The sequence below is a fragment of the Aspergillus campestris genome (assembly GCF_002847485.1).
Source record: "Aspergillus campestris IBT 28561 chromosome Unknown P168scaffold_4, whole genome shotgun sequence".
In the NCBI taxonomy this organism is placed as follows: domain Eukaryota; kingdom Fungi; phylum Ascomycota; class Eurotiomycetes; order Eurotiales; family Aspergillaceae; genus Aspergillus; species Aspergillus campestris.
In genome coordinates this window covers 962680-985465 of record NW_020194339.1, presented here as the reverse complement: position 1 = coordinate 985465, position 22786 = coordinate 962680, and the positions used below count along the sequence as shown (strand labels likewise).

Here is a 22786-nt window from a genome sequence, read left to right as displayed (position 1 = left end):
CAATAACAAAGAGAGCGCCCCGACGTCGACCACTTTTCGCCCTTGCTAACAGGGATTTGATCCGCCGTTTTCACCACCCCCCCCATCCCTACGAATTTTTCTCCCATAAAATCTCGGCGACAAATCGAACACGAAATCTCAACCCAGCCAACATGTCGCGTTTTTTCTACGGTGGCGGTAGCGACAGCGAGAGTAGCTCCTCCGGGGAGGAGGATGTCTATGATCATGACGAGGAGGAGAAGTCGTCTGATGAGGAGGAGTCCAGCGAGGAGGAGTCCTCGGAGGAGGGCGAGGAGTCTGATGAGGAGGAGGCCGGCAAAGGTGGAGCTGGCGCGTTCTTAAGGGATGTTTCGGAGAGTGAGGAGAGTGAGGATGAGGAGAAGGTTACGGTGGTGAAGAGTGCCAAGGATAAGCGGTTGGAGGAGCTGGAGAGTATCATCAAGTTGATTGAGAATGCTGAGAAGATTAATGATTGGGCTGTGATTTCTGGAGGTGTGTTTTCCCCTTTATATATATGTGGCTCGATCGGATGGTTGAGATATCGTGGTGGAATGTGCTAACTGGGTTGTAGAGTTCGACAAGCTCAACCGCCAAATCACCCGTGTCACTGGTCCTACTCCTCGCGTCTATGTCAAGGCTGTCGCCGATCTGGAGGATCTCGTCAACGAGACGGCCGCCAAGCAGAAGGCCTCCAACAAGAAGATGAACCAGAGCAACACCAAGGGTTTCAACGCCGTCAAGCAGCGGATCAAGAAGAACAACAAGGATTACGCCACCCAGATCGACAAGTACCGTGCCGATAAGGATGCCTACATGACCGCCGTCGAGGAGGAGGCTCGCCCTGTCGTCTCGGCTCCCCGCATCTCCAAGGTCGAGCGCGTCGAGGCCCCCGCTGCCTCCTTCGCTGACGACGATGGATTCGCGACCGTCGGCCGTGGCGGCAAGACCCTTCAGTACACCCCGGAGAGCATCCTGAAGCACCTCCGTGTCATCCTGGAGTCCCGAGGCAAGAAGAACACCGACCGTCTGGAGCAGATCCGCACCATGGAGAAGCTCCTCGAGGTCTCGCAGACCCCCTACCAGCGCATCCGTGTCTACCTGACCCTCATCTCCACCCGCTTTGACCTCACCTCTTCTTCGTCCGCCAACTACATGAGCATCGACCAGTGGAAGGCCGCCCAGGCTGAAATCGGCGCCCTGTTGGCCGTCCTCGAGAACACCAAGGATTACATCGTGACCGAGGGTGCGGAGGAGTGGGAGGATGACGAGAGGCAGCCTCAGCCTACCGCCGAGCAGCCCGTGATCATCCCTGGCAGCATCGTCTCCTACGTCGAGAGACTGGATGACGAGCTCATCCGCTCTCTGCAGCAGATCGATCCTCACACCGCCGAGTACATCGAGCGCCTGAGCGACGAGAAGCAGCTGTACACCGCCCTGGTCCGTGCCCAGGCCTACATCGAGGGCCTCAACAAGTCCGACAAGAGCGACCCCCGACAGGACAGCCTGAACCGCGTGGTCATGCGCCGACTGGAGCACGTCTACTTCAAGCCCACGCAGGTCGTCAACATCCTCGAGGACGGCGCCTGGAAGGCTCTGCCCGAGGAGCTCAAGTCCGAGATCACCCCCCAGGCCCAGACCGCCGATGCCGCCCAGCTCGTGGAGACCCTGTGCAACTACCTGTTCCGCTTCAGCGACGGTATCATCCGCGCGCGCGCCATGCTCAGCCAGATCTACTTCGCTGCCCTGCACGACCACTACTACCGCGCCCGTGATCTGATGCTCATGTCCCATCTGACGGAGAACATCTCCAACTTCGACGTCACCACGCAGATCCTGTTCAACCGCACCCTGGTCCAGATCGGTCTCTGCGCCTTCCGCGCGGGCCTGGTCTACGAGGCCCAGAACACCCTCGGCGAGGTCTGCGGCAGCGGCCGCCAGAAGGAGCTGCTCGCCCAGGGCATCATCCTCCAGCGCTACTCGACCGTGTCGCCCGAGCAGGAGCGCCTTGAGCGCCAGCGCCAGCTGCCCTTCCACATGCACATCAACCTCGAGCTGCTGGAGTGCATCTACCTCACCTCGAGCATGTTCATGGAGGTGCCGCTGATGGCCCAGACCTCGTCGGCCCCCGAGATGAAGCGCCGCATCATCTCCAAGACCTTCCGCCGCATGCTCGACTACAACGAGCGCCAGGTGTTCACGGGCCCCGCCGAGAACACCCGCGACGGCGTCATCATGAGCGCCAAGCTCCTGGCCGCCGGTGACTGGAAGAAGGCCGCCGAGATGCTCAACTCCATCAAGATCTGGGATCTGATGCCGCAGCCCGAGAAGGTCAAGGAGATGCTGACCCAGCAGATCCAGGAGGAGGGCCTCCGCACGTACCTCTTCACCTACGCCCCCTTCTACGACAGCGTCTCCCTCCCCACCCTCTCCAGCATGTTCGAACTCCCCGAGAAGAAGATCCAGGCCATCATCAGCCGGATGATCTCGCACGAAGAGCTGTCCGCCGCCCTGGACCAGGTCAACGATGCCATCATCTTCCGCAAGGGCGTCGAGCTGTCGCGCCTGCAGTCCCAGATCGTCACCCTGGCCGACAAGTCGATGAACCTCCTGGAATCCAACGAGAAGACGCTCGAGCAGCGCACGCAAGGCATGACCAACGCGTTCCAGCGCGACCAGGGCGCCGGCGCCCGAGGCCGTGGTGGGCGCGGCGGCGGCCGCGGTGGTGCTCGCATTCCTGGTGGCCAGCATGGCCGTCGACCGGGTGGACAGCAATTCGGAGGTGGTGCATTGGGTGGAGCGATCAAGGCGTAAAAAAAAGTGTAATCGCATTGCATTTCTCCTTTCTTCTAACATCAGTTTTCCCATTTCCTCTTTCTTCACTCTGTCATGGTTATAATGGTTTTCCTTTACTCTCTTCTAACTTTTTTTTTTTTTTACCAATTTTTTTCTGGAATCCAACTGCGTATGATCCCATGTGTATTTGCTCTTGTCCTTTTTTGTTTAGGTGCTTTGTTCACTGGCGGAGGACTATCGTCCATTCTTCGTCTTTTCTCTTTTCTTTCTTTCTTCTTTCAATGTTTTCTTTTCATCATTTGTGTCCTTCCCGAATGTCTTTATCACAGACTACAGATGAATCTTATGTTTGGAATGAATGAGTGAAATGAAGATTGCTGAGATGGGAGATGACCCAGCCAGTGCGTATTGTATACAGAGCTGGCTGGCTTGGGATGGTTTAGTATAGTAGGAGTGGGTATCAATAGAGTGCAGTTTTTCCAGTTCTTTCTCTTGAGCTTAGCACCGTATTCCGCCTCTTTTATACATCGAAAACTTGAAGTGTTGCTGGGCTTTGAGCAGCACATGTTGAGAAGTAACATCTCCCCCACCCCGATGCTGGCTCGGCGCTTGCTTGTTCTGTAGCGCGTTGGCTCGACAGAATAAGGCGCGGCCTGTCTCCGCAGGCCTTGAATGCTTCCGCACCTACCGATAGGCCTCAGAGGACCGTAGGAATATATATATATATAGCAGGCAGGAAAACCCCACAATCCAGAATACAAACCGGGTCGAGATCAGACAGACATCTAAGTCCACAAGCCAACAGAGCCTCAACCCATATCACCCAATAGATTCTGAGGCGACCAGTACTCATTCTCCTCGCCCTGCGCATCCAGCCAGACGAGTCCATCCGCCAACAGATCATCGATGACAGTCTGCGCGCGCGCCTTCTCCCACTTCAGGTTCAGCTGCAGCATGGAGATGCTCACGTAGCCGAGGACTTGAATCGCTTCGAGAACGGTCGCCTGGTCGGTGTTGAGCTCTTTCGGGACCGACCGGATGTATTGCTTGTTTCCTACGGTTATGATGGTGAAGCCGGAGCCGAGGGGCTCGAGGGATTTGACGGCGCGGAGGACGTCGTCGCTGTGTTATGACTTCGTTAGCTGTGCCGTTCTCTCCTACCCCCCTCTCAAGAAGAGAAAAAGAGAAAGAAACATACTCAGTAACCTCCAACCCACTCCCAATCGCCCTCCCCTTCCCCACCCTCTTCCGACACTCCTCCACCCCAATCAACCCCCCGTTCTCACTCCTCGTCCCCAAACACAACTCCACAACCCGCACCGCAACCTCGAAATAGAAATCGTTCATATCGCCGCCCATAATCTGCGTCCAGAAGCTGGCGCTCTCGCCGAGGCCCTTCCGCGCGCTCTTGCCCTTGACGTTGCTGGCCGCCAGCGGGTCAACTCCGATGGTGTTGCACATGCGCGCGAACTCGGCACGGAAGGTCGGGTTGGATTTTATGGTGGAGCTGTGCTCGAGTGCGAAGGTGTGCAGGAGGGATTGGAAGACGGAGAGCTGCGTTTGGAGCGAGGAGAGGTGCGTTGAGCGCAGGTTGGCGCCGTGGTTGGCGTAGGATTGGCTGGTTTGGGTGCGGTTGGCGAAGGCGCCGAGGCCGACGCCGCGGCGGGAGGACATCTTGTGTATTATTTATTGTATTTCGGGGTTTATCAGATGTGTGTTGAGAGAAGAGAGAAGAAGATAGATAGGTGCATGGTTGGGCTGGACTATGATGCCATGCGGGCAGATGGATACCTCAGGCGGTAAGGCAGGAAGTTGATATCAGGTGACTGGAAATACCCTAACCAGAAGAAGTCCCAAAATGGCAAGCGTGTCTTGGCGGTGCGCTAGCCCAACCCGGTTAGACCCATCAAGCCCACAAACCACCAAAACTCTTCGCAACTTCTTCTTCTCTTTCTTCCACACGACAGTCTTCGCCAACCGCCCAACTCACGAACTCCTCAGGACCGTCGCAATGGCCGCTACCGCTACGTATGATCCCTTTTGACTACCCTTGCGACTGATTCGCAGTTGAGCCTGTAAGGTTCAGGTTATAGTCGTCCTTCTCGCTGGAGATGCTGCGGTCGAAAATTTGAAAAAGTTTTCGACCGCTGGGCACCAGCTCGATCTTTCCCGCGATCATTCCCTCGCGCCCAGACGGTCGCATCTATCCTTGAATAGAAGCATTGACTGGAGAGGAGGCTTGGTCTGGGGTCTTGAGGTTGAAGGCCTTCGTTGCCTTCGCCTTGAAAAACATTGTTGAGAGCTATCGCTTCCCTCGCTTTGGCTCGGATCTCCTGATCGAACGAAGCTGGGCGAATACAGGGAAGCGACTGGCGTCAACAGTATTTCCCGAACGTTTTAGTTTGGGGTCTTGTCGGATGAGAAATGTGTTACAATGTCGCTGCCACTCTAGAGCCAATGAACACCTCACTCACTGAAATATTTGTGTTGGGGCTAGTAGGGACTCGGGTGGTCGTTGAACATCAGACAATAAAACCATCTCACCGACTAAATACATACCGTCGAGTGCTTTTTCGTATATGCCTTCAGTTGAGAATGTGGCGCTATAAGCTGCAATTCTTACACTCGGCGAAATTGCATTTGTGTGATTTCTACGGACAGACTATACTGACCTTCACAGCACCGTCCCCACCCAGAACCAGGTGCTGGTCCCTGAGACCCTCCTGAAGAAGCGCAAGAGCCAGGAGCAGGCTCGCGCTGTCGCCCGTGAGGACGCCCTGAAGAAGAAGGAGGTAAGATCATCTTTGCTTTTTTTTTTTTTTTTTTTCTTTCTTTTCTTTCTGTTTTATTCCACAATCAACGGTGATGATAGCAACCATCTTGCGACTAGACCTACCAATCGATGCTGTCGCTTTGTTAACCATCTTTCGGGGCTGAGTTGATGCTCTTGAGAATTTTATTTTTTCTCCATGCAATTGATTGAATTTTCACTGACAAATTCAACCTTAGGCCAACAAGGAGAAGCGCACCACCATCTTCAAGCGTGCCGAGTCCTACGTCCAGGAGTACCGCAGCGCTGAGCGTGAGAAGCTCCGCCTGGCCCGCGTCGCTCGCCAGGAGGGCAACCTCTACGTTGCTGAGGAGCCCAAGCTGGTCTTCGTTATCCGTATCAAGGGGTATGTTAAGTTCCCACCCTAATGCAGACCTCGTCACTAAACTATTATATAGTATCAACAAGATCGCTCCCCAGCCCCGTAAGATCCTGCAGCTGCTCCGTCTGCTCCAGATCAACAACGGTACCTTCGTGCGCCTCACCAAGGCCACCCAGGAGATGCTCACCATCGTCAACCCCTACATTGCCTACGGTTACCCCAACCTGAAGAGCATCCGTGAGCTCGTCTACAAGCGCGGTTACGGCAAGATCAACAAGCAGCGTGTTCCCCTCACCGACAACCAGATCATCGAGGAGCACCTCGGCAAGTACGGCATCGTCTGTATGGAGGATCTGATCCACGAGCTGTACACCGTTGGCCCCAACTTCAAGCAGGTCAACAACTTCCTGTGGCCCTTCAAGCTGTCCAACCCCAACGGCGGCTTCAAGACCCGCAAGTTCAACCACTTCATCCAGGGTGGTGACTTCGGTAACCGTGAGGACAACATCAACGCCCTCATCCGCCAGATGAACTAAGTTCGTTCTGTGTGGGCGGTTTGTTCCTGTTCGTGACGGATGAATGGGCTGTTTGCGGCATTTAGCGGTATAATGGTCTGATTCCAGATGAATTAAAAGTTTAACGACGATCTTATGTACCTGTAATATGATATACCCCTTTTCAAGTAGTCTTCCTTACCGGCTTTAGTCAGCGTCTATCCTCAACTTGTCACCATAACTCGTATATACATTGCTTGAATGAAGGTCTAACATGGATCTATCTATCTATCGTATTTTTCGTCTGCGATTATCGGTGAACCTTAAATCCGAATCACATCCTGCACCCGCCGATCCTTATCAACAACCAACCGCAACTGTCTCCCCTCCCAGCCTGTCGCAGGCGCCCCCGCCGTCGTCGAATGAGGGATAGGCTTGAAAGCTCCCTGACGAAGGGTTTCGGTAAACAGTTCGTACGAAGGGTAATCTTTTTATTTTAGTCAGTTTCAGATGGGAGTAGTATATAGGAGAAAAAGAAAGGAAAGGGAAGAAGAAACGAAGAGATGGAAAACATACAGCCGTCCACAAAATGGGTGACTTGCTCGGGTGTCATGCCGGTGCCTTTCGTGGCTCGAAGACCGAGCTCTTGCTGTTGGCGCCAGTCGTAAACGAAGTGAAGGTCTTGGGCGTCTCTGTTGTAATCGTTAGAGATTGATCTCAGTCTGATGAAGAAAGGGGGGGAGGGACAATCGTACATGTGGATTAGAGCGTCGAGTTGGCTGTTTGGTGGGTAGATATGTTGTTAGCTTCCTTGACACTGAGGACATACCAAGGTATATCTTCAACAAGAAAATAAAAAGGGAAAGGGAAAAGGAAAAACTCACTCCGTAATAACATCATACCCCCTCAACGCCTCGTCCACAGCTCTAACATCCTCAAACGCAACGGCTCCTAACCGCCCATTATACGTACTCCCCTCACTCTCCCTCGCCGTGACCGCGTCCTGCCACTTCTGACGCAAGACGAGCTCATCCCAAGCACGGAACCCCACACACCACCCCTCAAAGATGACAACCTTCACCTGGGGTTCGCCCTCGCCATTGACCGTCGTCCAGCGCGCCTCAGGGACGCGATCGCCCTGCCCCGCAAAGGCAGACTTGTCATACTGCGGGATGGCGGTGGGGGCGCCGGCGCGGAGGGAAGCGAAGACGGAGCGCGCGAGCGGCAGATCGTGCGTGCCGGGTTGACCTCTGTGTTGAAGGAGGGGGTTGGAGGGGTTTTCCTGTGCGAGGCGCTGCTGGGCGGCGTGGGGGAGGTAGAGATCGTCGAGGGAGAGGGTTACTACTGCGAGGGAGTAGGGTGGGGAGCGGAGGATGGAGTTGAGGGTTGAGACCTTTTATTTACAATGATTGATTAGTTGTTTGAATTGTTCTGTTTGGGAAAGGAAGACATACGAGGACGGTCTTGCCGGCGCCTTGGACGCCGTTGAGGCCGAGGAAGAAGGGCGGGGTGGAAGCGGGGTCGTGGTTGAAGCGGGCTTGGTGGGCTTTGAGACGCTCGAGGAGGAAGGGGATGCAGTGTTGGGATTTGTCGTCGATGATTTCAGGCATTTTGGGTGGTTCTCTTTTGTAACGTGTGTGGTGTTGTGTTGGATTGTTGTGGGGAGAAGTTGGAGAGGTGGTGATGTGGAGTGGTGGCCTGGATGGCCAGGTTGGATATATCGGCTATCGGAGATGCGCCGAGTTGTCTTTCCTTTTGGCCTCAACCACCACCACAGGATGGCTCAAGGAATGGAAATACTTGACCAAGCTACGCACAATATTCTAGATATCGAGATCTAGAGTATATAGTTGTACGAAGATCGTCACATTCTGATCGATCCGCTTGGAGTCCCCTACTAACGGTTGGTAGGGGGCGAAATGTACCTGTCAACATCACGCAATGAGTTCACACTCAATGGAACCAATTGCAAATCTACAGCTCGAGATAGATAGCTTATCGGATAAAAAAAAGATAACTCTGACACCCACCGCCGACGAAGACAGCAGCCAACCTGCACCACCTCATCCTCCGCAGCATCCTCGACCGACAGGCTGTCAGTCTCTCCAAGCTCGGGACACAAGAACCTCCGCATTCTCTACGGTTTATACTCCGCACACGGCATCCCGCCCGGGTCCAGACGGATGTACGTGCACGGAGCCACTCTTGGGGGAGGCCGTGATCAGTGATCAGTGATCACACACGTTTGACCGACTGTAGCCCTCCAGCATGACGTCCCTCTGGGTGTCTAGTGTCCAGTGTCCACTGTCGGGGCGGCATCTCGTCGGCAAGGGATGCCACGGCTCTGGCCCGCGCGTCCTCGCTAGCTCTTGGCCTTGGCCGAGGTGACAATGCGGGGAGGTGACTAGCTAGTAGCTACCGCGGAGATCGCCGAGTGGAAAGGAGGTTCTCAATGATATACAGTATATAATGTTCCATGTGGATGGAATCCACTAGAGTCTAACGTCTACGCACTTGGGGATATGGACATTGGCAACTACGATCTCTACTGACATGGTGTCAATGTGGGGACGGCCTGAGGTATCCAGACACCATCCCGTGGCCTGAGGTGTCAATAGATGGCAGCCAATCGGAAGGCAGAGAATACCGGCGGGGAAGCGAGCACGTGAGATGACGCAGACCGAATCACATGCCTGAGTCAGCACGGGGTGCCCGATGGGGTTTAGCGGGAGAGAACTCGGTGGAAGGGATCATATAGAGTAGAATAGAAAATACAGAGAAAACAAAGTAAATAAATAGATATATGGATATATAATTAGCAAATATATATAGCAATGAAAGATATAGAGAATAGTCCAACAGAGGAGGGAAGTCGAGTATCGGCATGTGAAGTGGCATCATCTGCCAGAGGATCCGGAGATTGATTGGCCTGAGGAAGCAGCCAAAGATGCCGAGGTTCGCTGGCTGGGGGCAGCCTCAGGTTGCCGAGCAGGGTGACCGGTCATTGTTGACTTCATTTCTTCCCCCGGATCGCTTCACTTTCTCCTCTTTCTCTTCTAATCATCCCCCTCTCTTTCCCCTGGTTTTTTAATCTCGTGGAACTAGTTCCCTCGGCTCCGATTTGTTCCTCTCCATATTTTATTTACTCTCCTCCCGCCCTCTCTCCTGCTTTCTCCTTCTTCTCTCCTCCCGTTCTTTTTTTCTCTCCTTTCCCTCCATTCATCCATCCATTTCTTCACACAATGTCTGAGCTGCGCTTTGACAACCAGACCGTCGTCGTAACAGGCGCCGGTGGTGGCCTCGGTAAGGCCTATGCCCTCTTCTTTGCCTCGCGGGGCGCCAACGTCGTCGTGAACGACCTCGGTGGCTCGCACGCCGGTGAGGGTACCTCCTCCAAGGTACGTCGATTCTTTCTCTCTCTCTGTCTCTCGCTCTCTATCCTTTATCAACCGTCGGGGAAAAAAAAATGTTCAATTCTGATTCATCCGTGACAGGCGGCCGATGTCGTGGTCGAGGAGATCAAGGCTGCCGGCGGCAAGGCCGCGGCCAACTACGACAGCGTCGAGAACGGTGATGCCATCATCGAGACCGCCATCAAGAACTTTGGCCGCGTCGATATCCTCATCAACAACGCCGGTATCCTCCGGGATGTCAGCTTCAAGAACATGAAGGATCAGGACTGGGACCTGATCAACCGTGTCCACACCTATGGTGCCTACAAGTGTGCTCGCGCCGCTTGGCCCCACTTCCGGAAGCAGAAGTACGGCCGTGTCATCAACACCGCCTCGGCTGCCGGTCTGTTCGGCAGCTTCGGCCAGGCCAACTACTCTGGTATGTGATTCACTTCTGTCTTATCTTGTTTCTTGGGATCTCCCAGCTGACGACAGTAGCCGCCAAACTCGGCCAGGTCGGTTTCACCGAGACCCTCGCCAAGGAGGGTGCCAAGTACAACATCCTCGCCAACGTCATTGCGCCCATCGGTATGTGCTGACCCATCCCGGGACTCCTTGCATCTCCCAATCTGACCCCGAGAATAGCCGCGAGCCGGATGACCGCCACGGTCATGCCCCCCGATGTCCTCGAGAACCTCAAGCCCGACTGGATCGTGCCCCTGGTGGCCGCCCTGGTGCACCCCACCAACACCACCAACTCCGGTGGCATCTACGAGGTCGGCGGTGGCCACATGGCCAAGATCCGCTGGGAGCGCGCCAAGGGTGCCCTCCTCAAGACCGACGCCTCCCTCACCCCCGGCGCCATCGCCCGCAAGTGGAACGATGTCAACGACTACTCCAAGCCCGACTACCCCACCGGCCCCGCCGATTTCATGACCTTCCTCGAGGATGGCCTGAAGACCCCCTCCGCCCCCGCCGGTGAGGAGCCCAACTACCAGGGCAAGGTCGCCCTCGTCACCGGTGGTGGCGCCGGTCTCGGCCGCACCTACTGTCTGCTGTTCGCCAAGTACGGCGCCGCCGTCGTCGTCAACGACCTCGTCGACCCCGAGCCCGTCGTCCAGGAGATCCGCAAGATGGGCGGCAAGGCCGTCGGCAACAAGGCCTCGTGCGAGGACGGTGAGGGCGTCATCAAGTCCGCCATCGACGCCTTTGGCCGCATCGACATCCTGGTCAACAACGCCGGTATCCTGCGCGACAAGGCCTTCAACAACATGTCCGACGACCTCTGGAACCCCGTCGTCAACGTCCACCTGCGTGGCACCTACAAGGTCACCAAGGCCGCCTGGCCCTACATGCTGAAGCAGAAGTACGGCCGTATCGTCAACACCGCCAGCACCAGCGGTATCTACGGCAACTTTGGCCAGGCCAACTACGCCGCCGCGGTATGTTCATCCATAATCTCCACCCGGATGGGGTCTCATGCTAATGAAATCGTAGAAACTCGGTATCCTCGGTTTCTCCCGCACGCTCGCCATGGAGGGTGCCAAGTATAACATCAAGGTCAACACCATCGCCCCCAACGCCGGCACCAACATGACCCGCACCATCATGCCCGAGGAGATGGTCCAGGCCTTCAAGCCCGACTACGTCGCTCCCCTGGTCGGCCTCCTCTGCTCCGACATCGTCCCCGAGCCCTCCACCAAGGGCCTGTTCGAGTGCGGCAGCGGCTGGTTCGCCCGGACCCGCTGGCAGCGCGCCGGCGGCCACGGCTTCCCCGTGGACGTCCAGCTGACCCCCGAGGAGGTTGTCAAGCACTGGAACCAGATTACCAACTTCGACGACGGCCGTGCCGACCACCCCGAGGACGGCCAGGCGGGCACCGAGAAGATCATGGCCAACATGAGCAACCGCGCCGGCGGTGACGCCAGCGAGGGCAACGACATCCTGGCCAACATCGAGCAGGCCAAGCAGGCCTCCAGCGAGGGCACTCCCTTCGACTACGTCGACCGCGACATCATCCTGTACAACCTCAGCCTGGGTGCCAAGCGCACCGACCTGCCCCTGGTGTACGAGAACAACGAGAACTTCCAGGCCCTCCCCACCTACGGTGTGATCCCCTGGTTCAACACCGCCACCCCCTGGAACATGGGCGACATCGTCAAGGACTTCTCCCCCATGATGCTGCTGCACGGTGAGCAGTACATGGAGGTCCGCAAGTTCCCCATCCCCACCGAGGCCCGCACCAAGACCTACCCCAAGCTCATCGACGTCGTCGACAAGGGCAACGCCGCCCTGGTCGTTGCCGGCTACACCACCAAGGATGTCGCCACCGGTGAGGACCTCTTCTACAACGAGTCCACCGTCTTCATCCGCGGCAGCGGTGGCTTCGGCGGCTCGTCCAAGCCCACTGCCCAGCGCCCCAAGGGTGCCACCGCCTCCTACAAGGCCCCCGCGCGCCAGCCCGACGCTGTCGTCCAGGAGAAGACCTCCGAGGACCAGGCCGCCCTCTACCGTCTCAACGGTGACCGCAACCCGCTGCACATCGACCCCGACTTCAGCAAGGTCGGTGGCTTCAAGACCCCCATCCTGCACGGCCTGTGCTCGCTGGGTGTCGCCGGCAAGCACGTCTTCTCCAAGTTCGGTGCCTTCAAGAACCTGAAGGTCCGCTTCTCTGGCGTCGTGCTGCCCGGCCAGACCCTCAAGACCGAGATGTGGAAGGAGGGCAACACGGTGCTCTTCCAGGCCACCGTCGTCGAGACCGGCAAGCCCGCCATCACCGGCGCCGGTGTGGAGCTGCTGGAGGGTGCCAAGGCCAAGTTGTAAATTAGTCGGACGGGGTTGTATGAAAAAAAAAAAACATGGGTTGACCGGTGGGGGACGGAGTCCCCGGAACGGCATCTGATTCCGGACCCAAATTGTGTATATAAATATTGACGACTGCGGTGTCTTTGCTTATTTTTTATATCTATTTCATTTTTTCTTGTGACTCGAGCCAATCTGAACTTGTTTCCTTGCTGTTTCATACTGCCGTCACGTGGAGATTGTAGATTACCTAAGCCATCGGAGGTCACGTCAATCAGACCGACATGTGACGCTTTCGTCTGTTTCTCTTCCACTTCACCGTCATTCCTCTTCGACTTCATCCGTCGAGTGTGTCTAGCCCTGTATCTCTCAATGCCCCCATGACCAACGCGCTGGTCTAGACCTCGGATTTCTTTCCTCCCCACCGATCATGTAGGAGACAGGCCCTGACTGGAACGATGGTGCTGTCGCTCTTCCCTGTCCCCAGCTTCACCCGCCCCCCTTCGGCGTCTGCCTCGCTTCGCACCGGCCAGGCCCCTCCCTCCTCCACCCTGAGTATAGCCCTCCGCAACAATCCCTTTGGCCTCCCCGCCCGATCGCGCACCACGTCGGCCCCGTCCGCTCCCGGGCCGGACGATCTGGCCCAGGAGCAGGCGGAACTCAACCATGCCCTGGAAGCGCTGGCGCGCATGTTCCCGGACGTCAAGGTCGAGGTATTCCGCGACCTGCTCGTCCGGTTCGACGGACAGAGTCGGCTGCAAGTGTGCGTGGAGCAACTGCTGCGTCACAAGGAAGAATGGGTCGCCGGGCGCTGGAACGTGCCGGCGGGGTCCGGCGACGTGGCCGGTTCTACGGACGAGCACGCTGTGCCGCCCGATGAGCGTTTCCGCGACGGTGTTTACAAGGCCGCGGTGCGCACGGCGCTCACAAAGGAGTTCGGGAGCCTGAGTCGCAGCGCGGTGGACGCCGTCCTGGCGGAGGCGAACTTCTGCTACGGACGTGCCCGTCCAACGCTCCAGGATCTGTCGCGGAAGACGTGGCGGGCCACGTTCCACAGCATTCTCCCATCGTTTCGGCGCAAGCGTGACCGGGATGACCACCCGCTGCTTGCGTGGCAGCGCCACGAGAACGGGGAGCTGGTGCCCCGGCTGAAGGAGACCGGCTGCGTGGAGCTGGACCAGGAGTTGCACGATGCGGTCCTGGCGCCTCTCCTGGGTACGCAGCGGGAGGCACGGGAGGCCCAGGACTGGCAGCTGGCTGGAGAGCTCAATGAGGTGGAGGCGCGCGAGGCCGACGCCCTCTATGAGTGTGAGTGCTGCCTGGCGGATGTGACCTTTGAGCAGATCGGGGCGTGCTCCGACCACACGCACATCATTTGCTACGGGTGCATCCAACGCACCCTTCACGAGGCGCTCTTCGGCCAGGGGTGGTCCAAGTCGGTCGACCCGGAGAGGTCAACCCTGAAGTGCCTGGCGCCCACCGCCCGCGACAGCTGTCCAGGGACCTTGAATGCAGACGTCGTCAAACGCGCTGTGCTGATGGGCAAGGGGGGCATCGAGACGTACTGCAAGTTCGAGACGCGCCTGGCTTCAGACGCCCTGCTCCAGTCCCAGCTGAAACTCATCCACTGCCCATTCTGCCCCTACGCCGAGGTGGACCCGGCGTACCACCCGCGCGCCCACGGGATCCGATGGCGGTTCCGACGCGAGGGGTTTCTCTCCACGACGGCGATGATCATCTTCCTCCTCGACCTGATCCCCTTGCTGATCATCCCGGCGATCATCCTCTACATCCTGGACCCGTCCGCCCTGTCAGCCGTATTCCGCAACTCCCTGCTCAATCTGTGCCTGCAGGTGCGGCCCAAGCGCTTCCGATGCAGGAACCCGGCCTGCCAGCGCGTGAGCTGCGTCACCTGTCAGAAGTCGTGGCGCGACCCGCACGTCTGCCACGAGCCGCTGCTCCTAGACCTGCGGGCCACGGTAGAAGCCGCCCGGACCGCCGCGGTCAAACGCACCTGCCCCCGCTGCGGCCTCTCCTTCGTCAAGTCCTCAGGCTGCAACAAACTGACCTGCATCTGCGGATATTCCATGTGCTACCTATGCCGACGAGCGCTCGGCCCACCCCTCAACCCGCCCCTCCGCCGACGCCCTCGCCGCCGCCCCCGACGACCCCACAACGAAAACGTCGACCCACACAACCTCAACAACCTCGATGATCCCTCCTCCTCCGACAACGACAACGAACAAGACGACCCCCCAGAAGGCTACTCCCACTACTGCGAACACTTCCGCATCAACCCGGGCGCGCGCTGCATGGAATGCACCAAATGCGAGCTCTACCAAGAAGAAGACGAAGAGGCCGTCGCGCGACGGGCAGGCGAGCGCGCCGAGCGCGAGTGGCGTCTGCGCCAGGGCATGGCGGGCGTGGGCGTGGGATCCACGCTGCTGCACGTCAACCGGGACTTTTCGGCGCGGCATGACGGCCGGGGGTCTCGCGGGGGGCGCTGGCGAGGGGGAAGGATTGGATGTATTGGGTTGATGAGGTTTGGAGGGGTGGGCAGTGGAGGATGGAGGGGCAGGCGTTTGTGGATTGGGTTGTTGAACGGGTGGTTGTTGTTGAGGTTTGATTTTTTGATTTGATTTGGGGTTGTTTATGTACTGCCTATCTAGCTGTCTACCTATTGCCGACCTAGCTGATTATCTGTCTGTCTGTAACTCTAGGATCTATGAAATTATTCCAAAAAAGGAGCTGTACTAGTCGAATGACAAGACTCACTCTGAGCATTCGTAAATCCCCTCAAGAAGCTGGCTGTCGGAGGCGGGCCAGCTTAAAGCATGCAAACAGACTTCGCCTTCTGACATCATTGTTTTCGCGATTACCGTGTATCGCTGAACCTCAACCGGGCCGAAGCCATCCAACTTTCTTCGACGCCCTGATCCAAATGGGAAGATTTTTTGTGACGCTAGGGCGCGAAGCTTGCGGCTTTTAAACGATAACAGTAGCAAAGCTACATCAGGCGCATCAAAGCCCTCGAAGCAAGCTCTAGCCATCTCAAGTGCTCTTTGTATGTCGAGCTGGGTAGTTGTATGCTCAACGCTCCACTGTGAACGAAGAGACTTGACACGATTTGTCCATAAACCCATCGCACTAGGGTCCGCAAATTCAGGGTAAAGGTCATGTAAGCCCGCTCCGATGAGCTGTGCTAAGGACACCACGCTTGATCGCCCAGCGTGATGCAAAACTCCCTGAGACAGATACTCGCCATTGTCGTAATCTGCGTGATCGAGGCGAAATCTAAAAAAGCGGCGTGTCTCTTCGTCAAGATTTGGAGCGTCACGACACGCCCGAAGTAACGACTTGTCCCGAGCGAACTGCCCACGAGGAAACTTCCTCGTGTCGATCATGCATATTTCAACTTCGGTGGGGTCCCGATGGAGTGAATGGCATCTCCAGATCGCATATTGGATCACAAATAGTAAAGAGCTACTCCATGACATGAGGTTGTCAGCAACATCGTGCCCTCCAAAACACGTTTTCGTCAAATGACCATGTAGCATCTCTGCGATTTCATTTTTCGTCCGTAAGAGGAGATCGACTCTGCTGCGCTGTGACGTCGTGGCAAGACTCTGCGCAGAAGCCACGACACGGTGGTCACTCCTGCCCGAGCTTTCGCTGTCGAACGTTCTAAACAGGTATCGCGGAACATCTGCAAGGCGGCAAGAAGGTCTATAGAACAGTGTGGGTCCACCAGGGCATTTACCTAGCGCCCGAACCCAGAGCCGGATCCATTCTTCCCCTTGCTGTTGCTTCTCCTCGGCCCTGCGCTCGTACCGCGCACGAAACGCCGCGGCATCGACATCGTCGACGTCGAGTCGATTTTCATGCTCGTAGTAGTCGTCGCTCTCAGAATCAGGGTCGTAAGGCCATGCAAGATAGGCTTCGCCCAGGGTAACAAAGTAGTTGTCTGAGTGTAGGACTCCAGAGGTGTCCACAGCTTGAGCATAGCACATCTCGAGCGCCTCCCGCAGAACGTCGCCGCCATCGCTGGTGCTATCTAGCGCCTCGCGAACGATGCTCATTATGTCGTCGATAAAGTGCGATAGCAATTTCCGCACCCGTGTCCCTGGACCAGCAAGCGATAGAATATAAGCTAGGATGTAGTGTTCGGTTGCATCGCTGAATGCCTTTGCGGCGCTTTCAAGAGCGGTGGCTCTTCTTCTTAGGGAGACTAGTCTGTTCACAGTGCCCTGGCTGGGAGGAGTATGTGTGCTTTCCATCACATTCTCGACATGTGCTGCGTGTGGTGATGTAGCTTCGCAAGATTGGATCAGCGTTCGAAGTGCCTCCGCGAGAGGTTGGTGAGTTGGGTTCGAGAAGTTGGAGCCTGATGCGGTCGGTTTAGTTGCCCCACCATCGAGGCACAAGCCTCCGACTGAATCGACAAGACTGGTAAACTGGTCCGCCATGGTTTTTGGCACGAAGAGCGGTCTCAACAGACGTTGACGAAATTGGAAGCGGCAGTGGTAGTGGTCCAAAGTGAGTCCACTTTTGCATTCAACAGGAGGGGAGGGGATGTGTGGAACCACGCGATGAAAGCACGTCAGAGAGAGCGAGATCAATGCTACTCAGTCCTAGAAGCTTGCAGATTGTTGCAGACTAGCGTGTGGAAGAGGACCCTGCAGGTCAGCTGACGGTTTAGCCGATTGCAGTCGCTGCTTTCTTGACGAGATGGAGTTGAAGATGGAGTCGTAAGAGAGAGAGAGAGAGAGAGAGAGAGAGAGAGAACGAGAGGTGTGAAAGAGAAGAAAGAATAGGGGATAAAGAAGAAGAGAACAAGATGGTAAATATAAGAATTCAAGAGTTGCCTAACTTTCATAGAGGTTTATGTATCTAGCAACCCAGTACAATCATACCTTGATATAATTAAAGAATAACAGGGTGAAACAAAAGCAACCTTTTTATAGCCAGTATATATAGATATGTACGTAAAGCCTCATCCTTCTAGATGTGAATCATAACCACTGGCTATCCAACTTAAATATTTATAGGGTCTGAAATACTCCCCAGTTGTAGAGGTTCAAGTACTGTATCAGGTAGGCAGGTCGTATATAACACGAGAGCAGTGTCACAGTGGTATCAAACCTGACATCCTTTATTGGATCCCTTCACCACCTAGATAGATAGTGACGAACAAGTCCATTGATTAGCCAACCAGCTCAGAAACACCAAGTACCTTCCCAGTAACCATCTGCAAACAAAAGACCTATCCCACAAAGATCAAGCATAAAGAAGGAAATAACGACAAGAAAAGAGAACGAAAGAAACTTACGCAAATGGCTCCGTATGCAAATACACCTCCCCAACACCACTATCTCCCCTTAATATTCGCGTCTGCGCATCAGCCGCCGCATCCCGCACATCGTGCACCATCGACGCCGGGCCGCACACGAAGACGCCCACTTTTCTTTTCCCGCTGCTACCGCTAGTGGTGTGGTCTGTTTTGGGTGCGTCGATGGCGGAGGACTCGTCGGATAGGATTCCTTTCAGGGTAGGCCGGCCGTATATTAGGGTGGTTGTCATGTGTGGTAGGTCGTCATCGTCATCATCATCGTCTTGCTGGGTAAGGCTGGGGCTGGTGTTGGGGGTTGTCGGTTCGAGCGTGTTGGTATCTTTCTGTGGGGTGTTACCGGGTTCTTTGTCTTGAGTGGCAGTGGTAGGGTTCTCGTCTGGATCGAGAATGAGGTGCTTGTCGCTTCCTGCTTTGAGCTCGACTTGGCTGTCGGCCGTAATGTGGATCGAGATGGTAAGGTGTTTGCCGGACATATCAGCCGTATGGGAGACGACACGCTGCGCGATTTCCTGCCTGTACCAGGTTGCCATTTCGCGGGACCGCGTCGCTAGAATGACGTGGATGTGCTGGTTATGGTGATGGCTGGGGTCCCCAGTGTGCGGGCCTGTGCCCGCGCGCAAGGCTTCTTCCACCACACCGAGGGAGAAACCCCCGCCAGAGCCACCAGCGATAACGAGGATATTATCGAAGTGGTTCATTGCACCAGCATGGAAGATACCGCCGTAAGGCCCTTCAAGCAAAACGGTAGAGGACGAGTTGGGGTTCGTAGCGGCGAGACGGGCCATGCGGCCGGTGATGCCGCGGCGGGGTTTGATGTAGAAGATGATCTCCGGAGAGTGGCCGAGCTTTTCGGCGGTGTGGGAGAGCGTGCAGATCGTGAAGGGGTGGGCTGTTAGGCAGTGTAGCCCGAGACGGGGGTTCAGGAAGCGGATGAAGATGTGTTGACCTGGGTGCCAGGACATGGTTGTTGTGGGGATGCGCACGCGGATGAGTCCGCAGCGGAGGAGCTCCATGTGGGCTGCATGGCGTCCGTTTGTGAAGTGTGTTTTTGCGAGGGATGCGCACTGACTGGTGAGGTAGATTGCGCCGGCTGCGATGAAGTAGTCCCTGGATTGGTGAGTGGCGTGTCCGAGTATGGTTGGTTTTGGCTTACCATGATGATAGGCGGAAATCGCAGTGGAAGAAGAAGAATACAACGAAGAGAATGGCGGCCAGAAAATGGGTGGCTTTGAAGAATTCGTAGTAGCGATTTCTAGAGCGCTCGTCAGAACCCCGATTGCAAAAACGCGCGTCGGATCTTACCGAATGGCCGGAATCGACATGAAGGTCAGATACGCCTGGGGAATGATGGCCGCCACGCCCGTCCAGTAGACAATGTCCGTGTCCCATTTCTTGACCATATCCCCTTTATCAATGTGGTAAATGATGTAAGGGAAGGTGTGCACCAGGGCGAGGACAAACATGGCGTAGCTGGTCCAGTGGTGGAAGACTTGGAGTTTCTCATGAGACACTCCAGTCAATGCCGAGATGAGGTTGGCTTTGGTGCCCAGGGCTCTGCGAGAGTTAGCCGTAGTTGAATGAGTCCACCCTGCGAAGACACATACAATACAAAAGGCAGCAACCCTAAAGCCATCCATCCAGTCCGCGTTGCTATCGGCGGACTGGAGCCGTAGGAGCCTGACTCGAGCTTGGGCCAGTAGTAGGGTTGCGGGCCCAGTGTCATCGCTGCGCTCGCGTCAGTCAACTGTGTGTGTGTGTGTGTGTGTGTGTGTGTGTGTGTGACAGCGTGGAAGATGGAACAAACCAAAGAAGAACGCGACCCCCACAATACCCAATAGCAATACCCCCAGCGACGGAGAGGAGTACGCGACAGCAGGAAGACGAAGACGAAAGCACTTATACGACAGATACCGCGCGACAAGCGTCGCCCTACGCCATAGGCCCGTCCGTCGCAGTCTGTCCGGGGCATACTTGGATAAGAGATGTCCCACAGCGAAAACCCCCACGGTGGCGCAGAGAAAGTAGATGGTACTCAGCGCGTAGACATGATCGGCCTCATACCAGTACCGCCATCTGCCGGCGCGGTAGACGCACTGGTCTGGACGAAGTTTGCAGGTGTCATGGCGTGAGGAATGTAGCCTTACGGGTTGGTCCAGCCAGGGCAGGCCGGACCCTGTATGTTCCGACATGGCCATGACGTCGCTGGCATATACGTAGAGACTCGCCGATCACACATGGAGTCAATTGAGATCGGATCGCCGGTGGGAATTGGGAAAGGATTATCGGTCAGGGTCAAGGGGCAGGGCAGCCTGGGGAGGGGACGGGAGAGGGGCGTAGAAGAAGGGGCCCAAGGGGAAGAATGTATGGCCATCATTGAGAATCTTGCTATATAGCATCACCACAATCATTGACTTCAGGAGAGGGAAGGTCGTATTTCCGCCAACAGAGCCAACTTCGTTGATCTCTTTGGGACACGCATTGATTGGCCGGTCTTTGCTCACTATTGAGCATATTTCGCCGGGTTTATAAGTCGTTCAGTAAACACATAAGTACAACAGGTAAAAGAAAAGCCACAGAACAACGCCACCTAAGGACCCAAATCAAACAATGCACGGTATCATAATAGCCAACAGGGGAACAGGGAATTTTCGCATGCTTTTGATGACGTTCTAGTCATAATCGTCATTGACCGTTTCCGGTTAGTTGGTGGAGCGACAAGGAGAAAGGCACCGGATGCAGAAGGAAGAAAGGACAGCAGAAGGAAGAGGAACGGACACGGCCCCACTCAAAGGAGATCAAGAGCGGGATGTCAGACAGACACCGGGATGGAAACAGAGGTTGACGAAGCTTGCTTCTCACCCGCATCACCCCACAGGCCATGGTCGCGCAGTGCCTGGTAGCCTCCACGCAGACTATCCGCCTGGATTCCCTTGGCTCGCAATACGCTGGTAGCTACTCGCGCGGTGTCACCATTGTAGCAGATCACCAGCACGTGCTGTTCACTCAGTGTGCTGATGATGTTGCCCGGCTGGAACAGCTGGTCGAGCTCCTGCCACTGCGCCTCCAGCACCCGCGGGTCGGCGAACGGCTTTGCACGGGGCGACTCCAGGCTCTGCAGGGACAGGTTGATGGATCCGGGGAGGTGCCACGACCCAAAGTCCACTGCCTTTCGCAGGTCTAAGACGCAGCATTGCGGGCGCAACACGAGGTTGTTCAATAGCCCCTGCGGGAGGGCCTGGGGGGTATCGTAGAAATTCGTGAACAGCACCACCGGGCTGCGCTCCCAGCTCTCGTCATATCGGTACAGGTCCACTTTCGTCAATTGCTATCTATGGTTAGTACCAAGTACGAGGGCGAACGGCGAAGAAGACATACCTCGTTGACGATGGGGTGGAACTTCTCGTCACCCAGCTTTTGGAAGTATTCGTCGATATACTGGTAGGGCAGATCACAGCACAGGAACACGCTGTGGATGAGCCCATCTGGCCCCGCCAGCTCGGACAACGTCCCCGCGGCCTTGCGATTCTCCAGCATTTGGAAGAGGCCTTTGAGATTGAACCCGGACGACGGTCCGCAGATGATCCCCTCGCGGCAAAGATCCAACGACCACGAGTACGAGTCCAGCGAATTGACCTCCTCGATGGAGTCGACAGCCTCCTTCCACGGGAACTCGACCGGCCTCATCAGAGCAAAGGACCGGGGACCGGGGACGCGGTCTCCTGCGGCGGTGCACACACCCAGACGGTACACCGAGGGCTTGGCCTCCTTGAAGTAGGTTCCGAGCCCGGTCATCGTGCCCGAGGTGCCCATCCCGGCGCAGAGCACATTGATCTCAGGCAGTTGCTTGAAGATCTGGGGGCCGGTCCAGCGGATGTGGGCCTGCCAGTTGTCGTTGTTCTCATACTGGTTGGGGTTGAGGATGTCCTCCGACTGCTTGGCCTTGCGACGCGCACTCTGGATACCACCGCGCTCGTCGTAGGGTTCGGGCTGCGACGGCCCGCCGAACAGCATGATGTTGAGCCCGAAGAATTGCATCAGGCGCAGCTTGGCCTCGCTGGTCTTGTTGCTTAGATAGGCGCGTGTGTCGTCGATGCCGTGCATCACGCGAGCGATCATCGACATGGAGATGACCGTCGACCCGGAGCTGTACTCGATGATGGTCTGGGTCTGATCCGGTACCACCTTTTTCTGTAACATGTTCATCGCTGCGGCAATCAGTGGACTGCCAGCGGGAACATGGGGATGCTGCAGCAACTTACCGGGCATGGCCTTGACATTGTTGGCCGGGTGCATGGTCATCATCTTCGCGTATATCCGCACGCCATCATCGTAGAAAGGGTTCAACCGGGCAGGAATTTCCACCAGCGGGAGAGGCGGTTGGGAATCGGGATCAAAGTACTTCTTGAGGGCGTCTGGCCCAAAGTATGTATTGAGCTCATTCTGGTTGGACATGATGCAGGGATGACAGGGAGCCGGGGACTGTAAAATGCAAGCAAGGTACAGCAAATGAACAAATAAAGACAAAGAGGATCAATATAAAGTAGAAAGCATAAGACCCCACTGCATGCAAGAGAGAGAAAAGAGGAAAGAACAAGGAAGGGGAAAAAAGACAAATAGAAAAAGCAGAGATGCATGGAGGGGCAATCCCATCAAGTTATACTTCCTGCAGAACCTCCACACCAGAGCACGAATCCGTATTACTGACACAGCGAGCACCCCGAAACGCCCGAGTCCACGAGGCCTGACCCACCATGGACATAGTGCAATCTTCCAGTGTGGAAATAATCTTCATTTCTGCGCTCT

General features: G+C 56.1%; 9 protein-coding genes across 9 annotated transcripts; 4 read left to right on the top strand and 5 right to left on the bottom strand.

Annotated features, from left to right (window-relative positions):
• The first annotated feature begins 18 nt into the window (after window positions 1–18).
• On the top strand, window positions 19–3265 carry nip1 (translation initiation factor eIF3 core subunit c). Its single transcript, XM_024839348.1, has 2 exons — window positions 19–492; window positions 572–3265. Exons 1-2 carry the CDS (start codon window positions 153–155, stop codon window positions 2809–2811), a joined length of 2580 nt encoding a protein of 859 aa, XP_024694241.1. The 5' UTR covers window positions 19–152; the 3' UTR covers window positions 2812–3265.
• Window positions 3167–4467, bottom strand: P168DRAFT_266317 (ESCRT-II subunit protein SNF8; the record flags this gene model as incomplete). The annotated part of the gene is made up of 2 exons (XM_024834960.1): window positions 3167–3915; window positions 3992–4467. 2 exons carry the CDS (start codon window positions 4465–4467, stop codon window positions 3603–3605), a joined length of 789 nt encoding a protein of 262 aa, XP_024694240.1. The 3' UTR covers window positions 3167–3602.
• Window positions 4468–4804: 337 nt separating this feature from the next.
• Window positions 4805–6641, top strand: P168DRAFT_309910 (60S ribosomal protein uL30; the record flags this gene model as incomplete). The annotated part of the gene is made up of 4 exons (XM_024839347.1): window positions 4805–4821; window positions 5474–5585; window positions 5803–5969; window positions 6022–6641. 4 exons carry the CDS (start codon window positions 4805–4807, stop codon window positions 6479–6481), a joined length of 756 nt encoding a protein of 251 aa, XP_024694239.1. The 3' UTR covers window positions 6482–6641.
• A 65-nt stretch (window positions 6642–6706) lies between these two features.
• P168DRAFT_309909 (TDA10 family protein) lies at window positions 6707–8100 on the bottom strand. Its single transcript, XM_024839346.1, has 5 exons — window positions 7894–8100; window positions 7324–7832; window positions 7195–7218; window positions 7016–7131; window positions 6707–6926 (listed from the first exon to the last, which is right to left on the bottom strand). Exons 1-5 carry the CDS (start codon window positions 8047–8049, stop codon window positions 6763–6765), a joined length of 969 nt encoding a protein of 322 aa, XP_024694238.1. The 5' UTR covers window positions 8050–8100; the 3' UTR covers window positions 6707–6762.
• Window positions 8101–9681: 1581 nt separating this feature from the next.
• Window positions 9682–12654, top strand: mfp (putative peroxisomal multifunctional beta-oxidation protein (MFP); the record flags this gene model as incomplete). The annotated part of the gene is made up of 5 exons (XM_024833389.1): window positions 9682–9837; window positions 9934–10270; window positions 10330–10419; window positions 10477–11273; window positions 11329–12654. The coding sequence occupies 5 exons, from the start codon at window positions 9682–9684 to the stop codon at window positions 12652–12654; spliced, it is 2706 nt and encodes a 901-aa protein (XP_024694237.1).
• A 437-nt stretch (window positions 12655–13091) lies between these two features.
• On the top strand, window positions 13092–15259 carry P168DRAFT_296054 (uncharacterized protein; the record flags this gene model as incomplete). Its single annotated transcript, XM_024838087.1, has 2 exons — window positions 13092–15062; window positions 15152–15259. The coding sequence occupies 2 exons, from the start codon at window positions 13092–13094 to the stop codon at window positions 15257–15259; spliced, it is 2079 nt and encodes a 692-aa protein (XP_024694236.1).
• P168DRAFT_127848 (uncharacterized protein) lies at window positions 15258–17417 on the bottom strand. The gene has a single exon (XM_024832666.1). It carries the CDS (start codon window positions 17097–17099, stop codon window positions 15405–15407), a length of 1695 nt encoding a protein of 564 aa, XP_024694235.1. The 5' UTR covers window positions 17100–17417; the 3' UTR covers window positions 15258–15404.
• Window positions 17418–17958: 541 nt separating this feature from the next.
• Window positions 17959–20178, bottom strand: P168DRAFT_325978 (ferric reductase family protein; the record flags this gene model as incomplete). Its single annotated transcript, XM_024841069.1, has 5 exons — window positions 17959–19090; window positions 19137–19235; window positions 19286–19537; window positions 19588–19708; window positions 19788–20178. 5 exons carry the CDS (start codon window positions 20176–20178, stop codon window positions 17959–17961), a joined length of 1995 nt encoding a protein of 664 aa, XP_024694234.1.
• An 84-nt stretch (window positions 20179–20262) lies between these two features.
• On the bottom strand, window positions 20263–22435 carry P168DRAFT_309904 (putative cysteine synthase B; the record flags this gene model as incomplete). The annotated part of the gene is made up of 4 exons (XM_024839345.1): window positions 20263–20483; window positions 20843–21308; window positions 21359–22188; window positions 22243–22435. The coding sequence occupies 4 exons, from the start codon at window positions 22433–22435 to the stop codon at window positions 20263–20265; spliced, it is 1710 nt and encodes a 569-aa protein (XP_024694233.1).
• Window positions 22436–22786: the final 351 nt, after the last annotated feature.